This window comes from Athene cunicularia (assembly GCF_003259725.1).
Source record: "Athene cunicularia isolate RWA chromosome 9 unlocalized genomic scaffold, athCun1 chr9_part1, whole genome shotgun sequence".
NCBI lineage: Eukaryota > Metazoa > Chordata > Aves > Strigiformes > Strigidae > Athene > Athene cunicularia.
Genome location: NW_020799110.1, coordinates 11,288,418 through 11,304,084, shown reverse-complemented (window position 1 = coordinate 11,304,084; position 15,667 = coordinate 11,288,418). Strand labels below are relative to the sequence as shown.

Below are 15,667 nucleotides of genomic sequence, written 5' to 3'. Positions count from 1 at the left end.
ATGGGAATGATGTATTCATCCAAGAAAAGAATGTGACCTTTAAAATCCATAGGGCTTTATCAGAATGTAATTTTAAAGTGGGTTGCTTGTAGCTCAGTGGAAAGAAGAAAACTGAATGTAACTAAGGAGAAAGCTAACAGAGACACCACATACAACAGGGAAACTAAAAATACAGTTGAAACATAAAACACTGGGACCTGCTCACAGGAGATGCCTCACCTCTACCTAAAGGTGAGGTAGCTCGCAGGACAGCTTGAAAAGCCACTCCAAGAAATGCTATGATGAGGGGGAGGCAACTAAAAGAACAACATTCCTGCAATTCAAATCTGGCTGGATAGAGATTTTTTTAATCCAGAATGCTTAAAATTAATTTAAATGCTTTAAACCCCCAAACAATTTGGAGTAAGTTTGCCCACTTCTTAATTTTAGCACATCAAACAATTTTCCTTTCTGCAAGTGAATGCTGAAAGTGATTCAGCGATTGAAACAACTTCATCTTAACTACTTCAGAACATTCAATCATTTCAACACAGCTGAACTATTATGATAATATTTCAAGGTTCTCAGCAATAAGTGAACTAGAGGGAGTTTCATGGAAATAATCTATCAAGGGCTTCTGGTGAATAACTTCATTTTCATAAATGAGGTTGTAACCAGAAGCCCTCAGAGGATTTTACCTCCCTGTAAATCATTATGGCCTATTGTTCTTTACAGAACTGAAATGCACAATGTCACGACAGTCATGCAATAAAATTAGCTTTAACGGAATGAGGTATTTTGAACCTTGATATCCCTCTTTATTTTATACCACTACGCAATTGTTTTAAAATATGCATTATATTGGCTTGCTTATAAAAGAAAGCTTGGCTTGATTTCATGTCATTTTTGCAACACTGTAGGAGCGGATTTTTTTTCACATGTCTAAAAGGATCTTCACACTTCCCCATACTGACAGGGCACAGACCCGAACAGAGGAACAAAGACTTCTTTGACCAAACATTTAAATGGGATAAACATGACTGCTTAGCGGGCGTTTTCATGTAGTTTCACATGAATGACCTGTAGCCTTGAGTGAAGAGCAGAAAAACCCCAACTACCTAAAAGGCTTTAAAAAGGCAGTTTTATACAGCACTGTTTGTGGCCAGTCAATGCCTTTGTTCCTTGAAGGCCTCTGCAATAATTTCTCTATTGAGCAAAGTGATGTTTATTGAAAATGGCACAGCTGAGCATCAGCAGGTTCCCCTGCTGTTCAGTTTATCTATCCTCTGAACTCCAAGCATCATCTCGTTCTGAAAGTGTCCCCCTGGTAAAATAAGCAACTGACAATACAAAAAGCCTAGATGACTTCCAACTGCCAGTACTTACGTTGTGACTATGTGCTTTTTCCCCCCATTAATGTTTAATTTCTATTTTTTCCTCCTTCACTTCATATCTCTTCTTACAGAGCTCCCTAGCACACCATCCTACTGAGCTTCAAAGACTGCTTCCGATAATCCACAGATTTATCAGATTAATGTATTTTAGAAGAATATGTCATTTACTGAAAGTATTAATATATCACATACTTCTAAGTACAGGTCTCCAGACTGGAAAGTGATGGAAGACAGGGCTTTGCCACAAACTCATGCACTATGCTACCACTTTGCACAGCTTTATACCATCACTACCATCTACCTTAGGCTATGCCAGACAGGAGACGAATCGTCTAATTTAACTATAAAGATAGGATGTCCCACTAAACAGGCAATGCACTACAGCTCAGTGACTAATAACTTAATTCCTAGTGCTATGTCCTGCTTTAAAAATTTCAAATAATATCCTCAAAGTAGCTTTTTAATAACTGCATATCATAGAGACTGGGAAAGAAGCATGAAAACTTGTCCATAGCCACAATGAATCAGTAAGAGAAGAGGAAAGACATCTCAGGAGGTGTTTGGCTTCAAGTCTTGTGCTTCAGTAGACAATACTGCCTCTCTTTAGACAGCCAGGAACTGTACTCTCTGGCTATGGAAACTTTTACTCTAACTTGGAGTGACTGTGCAGTAGCACAGACTGCTGCAATCATGCTATGAAGCGGGTGCCAGTGGTTCCCTTCACTCCATGTTTTTCTTGCTTTTGATGGTTTCTCCTTCACCCTAATTAGAAAGCAGGGTGGTTCTGAATGACTGCCAAGCATTACTAATGGAAGTGGGGGTCAGGAAGGAAATAAAGATGACTGTTTGCAGAATTAGAAGTACTTTTTAGTGTCTAAAATGGTATATTAAAGCAGGGGAAAAAAATGATGTATTAGCTCTGACAATAGAAGCAAAATGCTTCTAGCGAGAAAAATGAGTAAACCTCTGAAACTTATCAATAGTATTATTGTTCATTAAAACAACTTAAAACCACCAGAAGTATAAAGTAAGAGAGTTGTGGGGGAAAATATCACATTTGTTCTTTTCTTGTTTCATATTAATTCAGAGTTCCTGTGAAAATGTTTAATTTCCTTTTTTCCTTTTTAACTCTGGACACTCAAGCATATTCTGAGCTCGAAGTGCTTCAATGAAGTCCATATATGGGTCATGCTTAATATCACAGATTGTTTCTTTGTTCATTTAAGACAAGTTAAAAAAATCTCCCCCACTCTAAAAAATGAGAGATGCCCCTGATACAGTTTCTAACATTCTTTAATATACAAGGTTTCCTTCTACAAAATTTCATTAGGTGTAAAAAGGAGCCCAATGAACGAGTGGAAAGACAGCACTTTTTCATGTATTCAGATTGTCCTCAAAATTGCCAACTCTGGGAACTGCAGCAATAATTTTGCAAAACGTAGTCAGCAGTTAATCTGAAAGGACGAAGTCTTAGGACAAATGCTATGGCTGTTCACTGCTAGCAGGGACAGGCAGACACCATTTTGTACAAAGTGACCATCCATTTTGTACAGCATGACATTCAGAGATTACTGTCTAAAGGATTCTTAAGAGCGGTATCAATATATTTTGCCTAAGTCAGTCTAAACAGCCTGATACCACCTTCAGTCCATCAGCACTTTCCGAGTCAAACTCCTTTAACATAGCCATGGAGTGGTTGAGCTATTAGTCTAAATTTCAGAGAAAATGTCAAGTCTTGAAACTGTTTGGCTAAAATACTAAAAATAAACTCTCTGTCCTAGACAGAGTTGTGCTTCCAAAATGAATGCCACCCAACCAGCTCTGTGAATGGACCCATAATACTGTGATATTCCCTTACACTGTATTGTAATGGAACTGTATTTTGGGATTAGTTGTTTCCATATCCATTGAAGCTTCCCAGCGTTGGACTGCAAGCAGGCAGCCACTATGGGGAAGTGTCCACACTGTTGCATCTTGCCTTGTTTCCTTTTTTCATCACATTCTTTCAGAATCTGTTGGGATCAGAGCAGAGCAAAGTCTGAGCACAATCCTGGACTAAAAACTTCTGGAAAAAAGCAGTAAGTTCCAGCAGCAAGCTTTTATTAAATTATTTTTGCTTGAAAAAGTTTCCAGTATTTCCAGCCTCACCAGATCCAGCTGAGAGTGGGCAAGGACTTGTTTTTCACTCATTCTTGTATTGTTTTTATGCCATCTATTAACACATACAGTTTAACATTTTAGTGGGAAATCTTTCAAATCTTAGATATCTAACTTTAGTTGAACTCCTAAACATCAGGCCATGCAGAAATATGTCTATTTGTTTTGATGGATTTCCTCTATTTTTGAAGGATGTCTGAACATCTGATAACCCTATCCCTTCAGACTGTTCCACATAGGTCAATTATAAGGAGAAACAGCAGACCTGTTAGCAAAGATGCACACTGTGACTGTACACCTGGTACCTAGAAAGAGAGAATCAGTCTGGACAGGTCTGGCAGCCCCTACCCAGAATGACTCTGGTGTTTTAGCACTGCATACCTCAGCACCGTAGGCCTGGAATACAGGTTAATGATAATAAGATGGACCTACACACATCCAGCCCAGATACAGCAGAACTTTTAGTGCTCCCTACCAAAACTCGGCTATGAAATTTTGAGCTTCTTTGTACAAGCCATTGCTCCTGACTGATCTCTCACCAGAGGAGTAACCTCTTGTAAAAACAATACTGGTTACTTAGTTGCACAAATAGGTAAAACAACATTCCAGAAAAGGATGCAAATATACTTTGAAGAGCCTCAAATGAGCTAGCTAAATACTTTGCAAAATGGTAACTGAATCTTACTTAAACTTACAAAACCCAAACCTATAAAGGAAGCCAGTTTGTGCAGAGCGCGTTTTAGTTCAACCAAGACAAGCTGCTGAGTTTCCTAATACTTGTTCTATTTATTCCTCTACTACAATCTTCTCAGTGTGACGTCTTTAATGAGGAGATCACAACATCCTCTATACTGGCCAGGGAGATTAAGCAACAAACACACATACACACACAACACGAGAAAGCAAGAGTCTTTGAGATTTAACTCAAAATCTGTGCTGGTTTGCCATAAACATTTGACATTTAAATGACTGAATGTTAATCTTCCACTAGTATTAGACTGTTGTTATGAGTAGGTATTACAGGATAAAACCAAACCATTTCCTTTTGAAAATATATTTATTTATATATAAAGATGTCTGCTAATTTTCCCTAAGATATCTTTTGTTCCTGGGAGATACGAATTTAATGGTGGACTTGCCCACACCTAACTGGCACTTAGACCACAACCTAAGGAGCAAGGAGTTAGTTTTTCATTTTCATATAGCTCAACAAAACACTATTTGCTACTAGAATGTCAACTGACATACATTCAGAGCAAAGTTCATCTATTTTTGAAATGACCGGTACCAGATTTTATAGTATTTCTTTACAAGATTAATTGGTATAACAAGGATCCCAAGAACATAATAAAAGTAATTAACCTCTCATTTCTACGTTCACATTCATAAGAGACTGCTTCAGGGTGAGAAGCAGGAAGAAAGAAAAGAAGATCACAGTTGAAACAAAAAGAGAAAAATTATCTCTTGTCAGTAGTCTGGCTGCACTACAAAGCAAGTACACACAGCAGCAATAAATTAGGGTTTTTTTAATACAAAACTAACCAACAATCTTAGCTAGAAGTGCATTATCTGAATGCTCAGATTTGTGGCATCTGAACTGCCTTTCATTGAAATAAGTCTGCTTTAATTGCTTATTTTCTATCTTTTTCCATTGTAAGACAAACAAAGATGCTATTGAGGATGCATCTCCCCTGATAAGGCAATCAGAAAATGAGCCTGCAATTACAGTAATATTTTGCATAAAAGCTTCCCTTAGTAATCCAAAAGAGCTCTAATTTCAAAAAAACACTATTTTACTATGCTGCCATCCTCAACAGTGCAAAAATTCTTCTGGATTCTTTGTGCCTGTACTCCAAGCAACTCAACTGCGCTCCCTCTCTTTAGAGAACCTTTATTTATTCCATTTATAAGGATAAAAAAGGCACAGTATGGTAGCATTGCTGAATGTCTAGCAGTTCAACAACATCTGGTTCTTCATACTACCATTCCTTTGGACTGCTGCCCACGTCAAAGATCGGCACCATGTAGTTCACACACAGAGGATGCACGTACTACCTAGATATCTATGTTTATAAAGCTTTCTACTAATCATTCCTGTACTGCCATAAATTAACATTAAGTAGGTGACAGGAGTGTTCACAAATGAAATAGTCCTGTTAGCTTGGTTAATTCTCTCAGATGGATACGGTTTACTCAAGAATTTTACTGTAATCTGTCGGCAAAAAAAATTCCACACAGAACAAAACACATATTCCATCTTTTAGTGCAATCCTTTTTCTCAGTCTTCATTAAAAAACCCAAAGAACAAACAAAAACACAAAACTTGTAGCAGCTGCAGACAAATTCTGCAAAATAAAGGGGAGATACATGTAAGCCCTCCTATACTGAACTATATGCCCTTTAAATATCCCTTGGAGAAACACTGTTCTGTGAAGAACTATTGGTAAGAGAAGAAAGGTGTCTTTCATGAAAGTGTTCTCACACAGATGCACATATGAAGAGAAAAGAAACAGATTATTTACCACAGAAGCAGCTGTCTCCCTTCTCTCCACCAAAGCAGAGAGTAGACAATTAACACGTGAGATAGGGGAAATCTGGATAGAAAAATCAGCAGTTCTCTGCAATATTTTAGTCCCAGTATTCTTCTCAGTTGAACTAAACAGCTTGGCCATTCAGACTTTGAATCATTAAGAAGTGCTAACTTCAAGACCAATTCTCTTTACAATCATACTTTGGTTCAGTGATCAAGAAGGTACAGCAAGTATCTCAGGTGACATAATTTGTCGATGTACTTACACATCAAACATATCCTAAAGGAGATGGGGCTTGAAAACAAAACATCTTTTTTTTTTTTTTAATATAAAAAAATCTCTAGTTGAGTTAGCTCTGCCTTAAGTCTGAAACCTTCTTCGGTTCCAGAATAACTGTTACCTAGTGTCACCTATAAATTTCAGATCAAGTTTTATACTTGATCTTTATTCAAGGTATCAGTGGGAACATTGCTTCCTGTTAAATTTTTGCTGTAAATTGAATCATTCCATTAAAATGGTAAGAAAAGGATTCTACTTGTTGGAGCTGTAACTCCAATAATAAAGCTTTAACAAGAAGCAATGCTTCCACCTATGAAGAAAAATAACAGATTTTGAAAGCAATCTAAGAAGCTTCCTGCAGCACTCTTGAGATTCCAGGGTTCCTTAAATGTAAGTTCCAGAATTTGACAGCTTCAATAGTAAGATTATTCTGTGTCACCTGTTTTAAATAAAGTTTTCTTCAGTCACTCTCTGGACTAAAACTAAAGCAATTCAGATATGCAAGAAAAACCAAATCACATATACACATCTACAAGAACTATTGAGATACTTTTTTTTTCTGACGTTCAGCACTATGTCCACAAACATTTGTGTAGCTGATAAAAACTACTGTACTCAAAAAGAATGAATATTAACTTATTGGCAAAGCAATCCTAATCAGTGTTGCCAAACACTAATTTCTTCCCTCAGTAGCAAGCAGCATGAAGAAATCTGAACCTTGAGCAGTGAATACAGAGGCTCAGAGATCAACTGTATGTGATCAGGTCTGTTAAGGCCTCCCTGGGACTTGTAAGAACATTTACTCTGCCAGGTCAATCTTCCTTACGGTTCAGACACTGATTACATTCCAACGAAAAGAGATGAGAAAGTGATATCCACTTGCTTCTATATTCATTCAAAACCTGTGATTTTGTTTGGACACACCAAGGTCTGTTAACTCAATGGTTTATCTATAAAGGATGGCACTGATGATGTTAGCTTGAAGAACTGCTTCTGTATATCCTAAGATTTCTGATATGCAGGTTTACCTTCACCTTCTCTTTTAGAGGGTACTAGATGTACAGAGTTTTACGTCGTCTTGAAACACACTAATCTCTTCTCTGTACAGTCTGTGCGTACTTCCTACATAGAACAAAAGTTCTACAACTTTGCTCTGACTTCCAAAAGACGCAGACTCCCTAGACTTGGACTCCTAGATATTCCAAAATACCCACCTTGGCAAGGAGAATCCTACACTTATGGTACTATCAATGGAGAATAATATGTTAGGAGAAAAAAGGAGCATATTAGAATTTGTGTATATGACATAACAAGTCAATATGTAGAGCTGTATTAGCAAGGACTGTGACACATGTCCTTAAACATCAAATGTAGCAACTTGGAGGGACTGTCAATTTTAAAAATTTACAGCAGAAACACTGGCCAGGGCAGAGCTCAGGAGTACAGATTTTGAATATTTGAAAGATTTGTTACTTCTGGTTAACTGCCCAAAGACTGGAAGAGGCTACAAGCATGCTGCATTATTACTGGGGAGAGATCCTGTTCTGAGCTGGCCCTTAAAACACTCCTCCATGGACAGGAGGGCAGATATCCTTAACTCTAGATATTCAAGCAACAGCAGCTTTAAAGAACTCTCAGGTGGTAGCTTGCTGTTCTTCAGCAGTCTTATATAATTGGTGAATATTTGGTACAGAAAAGTAGGCATCTTTCATATCAAGAGCTGTTCACCCGTTTCTTTTTGCATCAGGGACAGATACTTGTCCCTAGAAAGTCCTGCCCTTGACTTTTTATATTTCTGATAAAGTTGTTATTGCTTAGCCTCTTGCTCTTCCAGGGAACCAGAAAAGAGCAGAAATAAAACTGTCTTCAAGAGCATACTTTAACTTGTGCTGCTAAGGACAAAAACTAGGCCAGGGGAGATTTCAGAGTTACCATCAAGTGAGGTATCCACCAACACAGAACAAAGCAAAAAAAAAAAACAACCACTATTTCAAAAGACTGTTCATAAAAACTTTTAGGGAAAATCTGTAGCTCAGTCTTCAGAGACATGTCTTGATTTCAGAGAGGTCTGTGAAAGAAGAATTCATTTGTGAAAAGGACTTCAGGGACTCAGGGATTTTTATTTGGTGGTGAAAACTTTAGGCTGTCTGTTAGCACTCCAAATCTCTGTCAGATCAATAAAGGCTGCAGTCATTATGTCTGATAGCTCCTACCTTCCAGGAAATGAGCTTGTGAGTTTTGTTTTAATTGTTAATAGGCAGGTGTTCACACCACCAAAATCAACGGTAAGGGGAGCACTTAGAGATTCTTGTTGGCAGTCTCAGGGAAGGTACGAATAAAAGGTCAAGCACTGAATTTCTCTTGCATTCACACACTGATTCTGCCTAAACTCCCCTTGCCTCTACTAAAAGAGAATTTGTTCCTCAACAGCTTATCAACACAATGTTAATTTTTAAACAGTACCTTTTGCCAGCAATTGAATTAATTAGGAGTTTGTCAATGCATAGGAGCCAATCCAAACTAAGGCAAGGAGTGAATTTAGAGCTGAACTAATTATCCCTTTGTACTGGGTCTGGCTGAGCTGGGACTGGTTTTCCCCTCTAGCAGCCCTCACGGTGCTGTGTTTTATGCTGGGAGCTGGCAGGGTGTTGATAGCACCCTGGTGTGGCTACGGCTGAGCAGTGCTCACACAGCACCAAGGCTCTTTCTGACATTTCCCCCAGTGGGACTGGGTGGGCAAGATCTTGGGAGTGGACACAACCAGGACAGCCGACCAAAGGGATATTCCATGCTCAGTATAAAGCTGGGAGAAAGGAGGAAGGGGGTGGGGTCACCCTTGGTCCTCCGAGGCAACCACTCCACGTATTGGAGCCCTGCTTCCGGAGAAGGCCCGACATTGCCTGTCCATGGGAAGTAGAGAATAAATCTGTTTGCTTTTGCTTCCACACGCAGACCTTTGCTTCATTCTGCTTATACTGAAACTGCTTTTGTTTTACCCACAAGGGTTGGTTTATCTTCTTTCCCCTCTTTGCCCTGTTGAGAAAACAAGGAGAAAAGGGGGGGGGTGGGGGGGGAGATAGAGAGACTGTGTGGATACCTAGCATTTAGCCAAAGTCAAACCATCACACCGTTATTTAACCCTGGCCTGGATGTTCTTATTCTGCATCAAGAGAGTCCAATTCCAAAGCTTTGAAGTGACTTCTGTGATTTGGAACTGGACACACTCGTTCTGGGATAAAGGTATGCACAGCGGGGAAATCAAGCAGAAATAGTTAAGCTGGACTAAATTTCAAGCATATAAACCATATGGTTTCATCTGGATTTGAGCTTTTTGCAACACCACAGCCACTTCTTTGACACCGGGGAAGAGAAGTATAGACAGTGCTTTATCTCAGTGCAGTACATTTCAATAATGTAGCTACATCCGTTCAAAAACTCCTGGCACTGACAAGCTCCACATTACCCAAGCCAGTTGGCATAAAGATGGTGTGTACTCCCTCAGGGTGGGATTACAGCTCTGTGTGCTATTCAGAAAAATAGGCCAGACAATTGAACTTCCTTTTCCAGGTATGCTCATATGCCCTCTCTCACAAGTGATGCTAAAAACGACAAAAATTAATGAAATCCTGAAAAGATACTCTTTACATAGCTTTCAAAGCAAATGCCAATTGTAGCCTTCAGGGAAAAGGTGAAACAAGTGCTGCTGCTGCAGTACATCTGTTAATTAGTCTATAAGGATTTTTGTTTATGACAGGAGTGAAAACTATTTCAGCAGAAGTAATACCAGCTGAACAGAGTTCTACTGTTTTGTTCACTCCCATAGCAATACTCAGCATATCTGCACTGGCATGAATGTGACACTGGAGTTGGTAGGGCAGAAGTCACTCAGTTCTACTCAGGGTGGTTTACGCAAAGCACTCCAGGCTTTCTTGAGCCTCTGCACCTTTAACTGCCCCGAAATATCTCACACAGAGCATATTCTTTGCTGTTAATCCAGTGTTGTTCTGTAACCAGGGATACACCTAGAGATCACCACAGGTCTCTGGGAAAGCAACTCAGTATCCCTGAAATGTAATTAATTTAATCTTATTGAGATTTTACAGTAAAATAGTGTTTAGCCCTGGCACTAACACTCTTCACCTAGTAAACAAAATAAAAATTCAAATCAGCCAGAGAAACAGCTACAACAAGCACTTTATCATAAAGTCCACAATGACAAATGCCAATCTCCTATTTGCTGACATGGCACAGCAGGGGAACAAGCCACCCTTTTCCTAGCATTAGCTTAAAAGTTTCCTCGTATATACAATCCATGTGGACAGTACTGGCCTGAATTTCACTGGACCTACAAATACTTTGGGGTTTTTTTGTGTGTGGTTTTTATTTTTGTTTGGTTGGTTTTTTTTTAAAGCTGATTATGTGTGCATGAGAAATGGGCATGCTTTAGTCTTGCAAACAGTACAACCCTTACAGTCAGGGACTCCATGACTAAACACAAAGAGCATCTTCACTGCCAGCTACCCTATTTTCCAGGGATGAACTGGCAAAAATTTATTATGAACGCTCTGAACACCAAGCCAAGGGAGTAAGAAAGATGTGAATACTTAGGTGGCTGTCAGTGGCCATCTAAACTCACAGGACAAGACCACAGGGAGAATCATAGTTCAAAAAGGGACAAGAGAAAAATAGGTCATAGATCTGAGCCACTAAAGTTATTATACTCTGGAGCACTACACAGGCAGGACCACATGCTGCAATATAGATCAACAATTTTTGGTTTTCCACTTAAAACTGACAGGACTAAGATTATTCAAGGAAAACAAGTTCATTATCTTGTCTCTTCTGAAGAAGGGAAGAAAACTTAGAGCATACAGACCAAGCGGAGAATCAAAACAAAATTGAAAATACAGTCAGGAGGGAATGATTGGCAGTTGCATGAGGAAACTAATCTTGTAAATGGACCAGAGGCTGCTGAAAGCGGAGGCAGAGAGAAGGAATAAAGGGGGGATTTATGCAGATTGAAGCAGAACTCTCAAAAAACAAGGACTCCATATCAGAATTACTGTGCTTTTTTAGGAACCTACTAGAATATGAGAAGTGCTTAAATTTGCAGTGTGGATTAGTGATCTGACAATTTAACCGTCCCAACATTTTACATGGTGTTAAGACAGTATGGCAGTCTGAAAAGAAAGTAAGTTGTTGGAAAAGCACTAAAGCAAAATACAGACATTACAAGTTAAAAAATCAGTTCCAAACTAGTTTAGAATAGGTAAAATACTAATATTTAGTTCTGAATGCTATACTACAATTGGTCTCTACAGATACACTAATGTGAACTACACTGACGTGAACCTCTGAGCATGTCACCAGGGGATCTCTCAAAGATGGAGGGTCTGTGCCCAAACCAGCACCTCTCTGCTTTAGCACGCATTGCAAAAACATTACTGTGTGGTGTTGGGATTTAACCCCAGATGGCAATTAAGCACCAGACAGCCGCTTGCTCACTCCCCACCCCATAGTGGGATGGGGGAAACTATTAAGAAAAAAAAGTAAAACTCATGGGTTGAGATAGCCATAGTTTAATAGGACAGAAAAGGAAGAAAATAGTAATAATGATAATAATCAAAAGAATTATACAAAACGAGGGATGCACAAGACTCACCACTCACTGACCAGTGCCTAGCCAGTTCCCAAGTAGCAGCCCCTGGCCAGCTTTGCCCCTAGTTTGTATGCTGAGCATGGCAGCATATGGTATGGAATATCCCTCTGGCCACTTGGGGTCAGCTGTCCTGGCTGCATCCCCTCCCAGCTTCTTATGCACCACCAGTGACTTTGTATAAACACTAATTAGTAACAACTAGAAACATCAACATTATTCTCATCCAAAACACAACACTATCCCAGCTAAAACCAGAACATGGGGATACAATAATGAAATCTCCACTGAAATGACAAAAAAAAGCAAGGCCCTCTATTACTTCTAAGCAGTTCCTATAGCTTTCGTTGTCAATAAGGCCACAGTTATGTTTATACTATTATTACTTTAACAAGCTATATGTCAAATTTTCAGAATATTTGAAATCTGATTTTCATACTTTAATTAAAATTTATTAATATATTTTTTCAGCTGAAGCAATGGAGTATCATTTCTGCTGTGAAAAAAACAGCACATAAATAATACTATCAGCTGCAGTTCACAAGTGGATTATTTCAATTTAGTTATTAATAACAAAATAATAAAAATTAGTTATTGAAAAGCTAGACTTAAAGCTGATAAAAATATTATGTTTTTAAAATATTACTTTGGTGTTTCAAAGTATGAACTTCATAAGCATTTATATTCAAATGAATGCTAAAGTTACAAAGTTACACACAAAAAGCTCAAAAAAATACTATAATTAGCATTATTTGTGCCCTTTACAGGTATGCCTACCTTAAAATATTGTCTTCAGCTATTTGAATTTACACCTTTTCAAGCATTCCTTTGCTTCATTCACTACATTTCCTACTTCTGAACTGACAAAACTAGGACTTGTGCAAACAACATTATTAAGCAGAATAGCAAGGAACTATTTTATCAGTGAAACAAATGCAAGAGACCATCATGAACCATGAAACATTTTCACCTGGCCACTGGCAGAGCTGTATTTAAACGAGAAAGAGGGGCTTGATGAGGGCAGTGTGGCTAGAGATCTTGAATGAGTAGAGGCTTGCTCTGTGTTTATCTGGTTAATGCCTTACTTCAATATTGATAGGCAGAAGATGTAGTGGAACTGCCAGCAGTGAGAAGGGAGCTTTGATCTTTGTTTTTATTTTGCAAGTATTACTTCAAGCTACTTTAAAATACATATGTAGGTTTGTGGGAATTTTTTAAATTAAAATTCTAAGGAACTTATTCTAGTGGCAGAATGGAAGATGAGAGAACCAGGGAACCAGTTTTTTTCTTTTTTCATAAGAAGCTAAGTGTTTCTCTGCAGAAGCTGAGCTGAAGATCACGGTTATACTAAAATAATGCAGTCCCCTTTGAAGGAATTACAGGGGGAAGTGTGTAAAACAATTCCTTCCTGGAGCTGTTTAAATACTGCATTTTTATAGCAATAGTACAACTGTAATGATTCCTTGTGGATTAATGAGGGTGCCATAAATGAACAGCCCCAACTGGACTGAAAAACTTACTGGCTTCTCTCCCTCTTTCTGGAAAGAGTATTTTAAAAATAACATGCATTTGTTCTCCAAGGCTGCATGGGATTTTCAGCCAATGATTTCCTATGTCTGGCTTGCTATGAGAGCTGCAGGAGAACAGAATCTCTCATAGCACTTGCTAAATGGTCCCAGACCCTGTTTGTGACTTTGGTAACAGGCCAGTAACTTGTCACAAAGCACAGTAACACTAAAGACTTCTTGCACATAACAAGAGGAAAGAGAAGATAATTACCTTATCAGAGACATCTCAAATGCATTTCTCTTACTTAAGAGAAGTTATGTGACCACAGATTAGTGATGTGAAGCTAAAATGCTCAACTAATTAAAGCTAAGCTAGGATTTCAGAATTGATGCTGCAAGGGTAACTAAGCATGGTAAAATGAGAAGCCTCCCTGGATACTGAGTGTTGGAGGAGATAGCAGGAGGCTGCACTGAGAACAAGTTCTAAGACTGAGGCTGTGGGTTGACACCTGACAGCACCAGTAGCTAGACAGGACTACTGTTTACAGACCTCCCCAGCTGCTGCTGCTTACTTTCTCCCTCAAATCTAACAGCTGAGCTGTTTGTAAAACTGCTAACCTGATCTACTTGTCCAGCATAGGCCTCTGCTCTTTAAGCTGTTTAAGATAGCATTCCTCATTCTGACTGAAACAGGTGATCACAGTGCTCATCTGAGCAGCTCAGCTAGTAAATCTGAAAATTAGGTAACAAGCAGCTGGGGATGGTAAACTGTGCTCTGCACAGCTGTTGTGACAGAAGCACACATCAAGAAGAATGTAAAAGCAGTTATTTTTCAGGTGTCTTCTTTCCTCAGACAACAAACTTGTACCACTTCTTGGACTAAGGTTTTTTTTTTTAGATGCCACTTAAAGGCCCGTAAGGTTCAAAGTGAAATTACAGTCAGGACTTTTTTCTTCCTTATCTCAGCTTCTGTGAAAGAAAGTAACTTTACTAGAGAAACAATGAAGTCTGAAGTTGGACTGACTGACAGGCAAGTATTCTAATGCACTGAAGAGTCTACCCTAAAGACTTAAACTGGAAGTCAAATGTCTAGAATATCTCCAGAAGATCCCCCTCTATCAAAGGTCAGTAGGTATTTCTTGGTGTCCAGTTTCCAGATAGGTCGGTCTATTCTACCACATGGTGGTGGTTCTACCCTCTTTGCAAACCTCTTCCTTCAAGAGGAGTCAGGGGTGTTGCAGAATTCCCTTTAAGTACATAGCTAGCAGCAGTCTCTCCCAACAGATGAACAGAAAACAGGTTCTTCCTTAGTGAGGGTCTCTATAAGCATTTTCCCATACACAGAAAGGATTTTTATTTAAAGTAATGTAAATAGACAGGTTTTTTTCACTGTCTCCTAAAATAGAATTTCCTTTGACTTTCTAAACCAAAGTAACTTGATGTTAACTCTCTGCTTACCCAGCAGGCTGTCTGTGATTAGAAGTTTCTGACACTTAATAAAACATCAGATGGATTTCTTGGTTCCAAGCATGTGTAAACTTTTTGGAAAGGCTTAAATCAAGTCACCTGAAGTGAGGAGAAAAGAGGCATACAGTCTTTCTAGCTGGGGGGGTATACATTCTTTGGTGATTAAAGTGTAAGATTCCCTCATTTTCATGATACAATAAATAGGAAAAGATGGATATAATCAGCTGTACCAAGGACCAGAAGAGCTTCTGACTCACTACAGAGTGGATGAAGCTTATGTACACAGTGTAACATACAGACTGACCCATATAAATACTCCTCTATCAAATTACTAAGAAGTAAAATCCCCTGCACTCTCATTGTCTCTAATGCAAGACAGAAAAGATGTGTACAGTCTGAGAGGGTCTAGAGAAGGGCCACAAAGATGATCAAGTGACTGAGAAGCCTGCTGTATGAGGAAAGGCGGAGAGAATTGGGTTTCTTGAGAAGGCTTAGGGGAGACCTTATCACCACGTACCAGTATTTAAAAAGAGTGGCTACAAAGAAGATGGAAACTCTGTTTGTACAAGGACTCTCATGGAAAAGACAAGGGGTAATGGGTACAAGTTACTCCTGGAGAGATTCTGATTGAGCACAAGAGGAAAATTTTTTACAATGAGAACAATCAGCCACTGGAATAATCCCCCCAGGGAAGCA

General features: G+C 38.9%; 1 protein-coding gene across 3 annotated transcripts in view; it reads right to left on the bottom strand.

Moving 5' to 3' along the window:
- The window catches only part of PDE6D (phosphodiesterase 6D), a 29,088-nt gene extending 17,017 nt beyond the window's left edge, over positions 1 to 12,071 (bottom strand). The window contains exon 1 of one of the 3 annotated variants that reach the window (XM_026854805.1): positions 12,003 to 12,071. Coding sequence is in view for 2 of the 3 variants with exons in the window: in XM_026854807.1 (XP_026710608.1) it covers positions 5,717 to 5,787 (71 nt within the window). In the remaining variant the exon portion in view is untranslated. Of the gene's footprint in view, positions 1 to 3,231; positions 3,386 to 5,716; positions 5,803 to 12,002 lie in introns of those variants that run through there. The other 2 variants (XM_026854807.1, XM_026854808.1) reach the window with 2 other exon arrangements.
- Between the last annotated feature and the right edge of the window lie 3,596 nt (positions 12,072 to 15,667).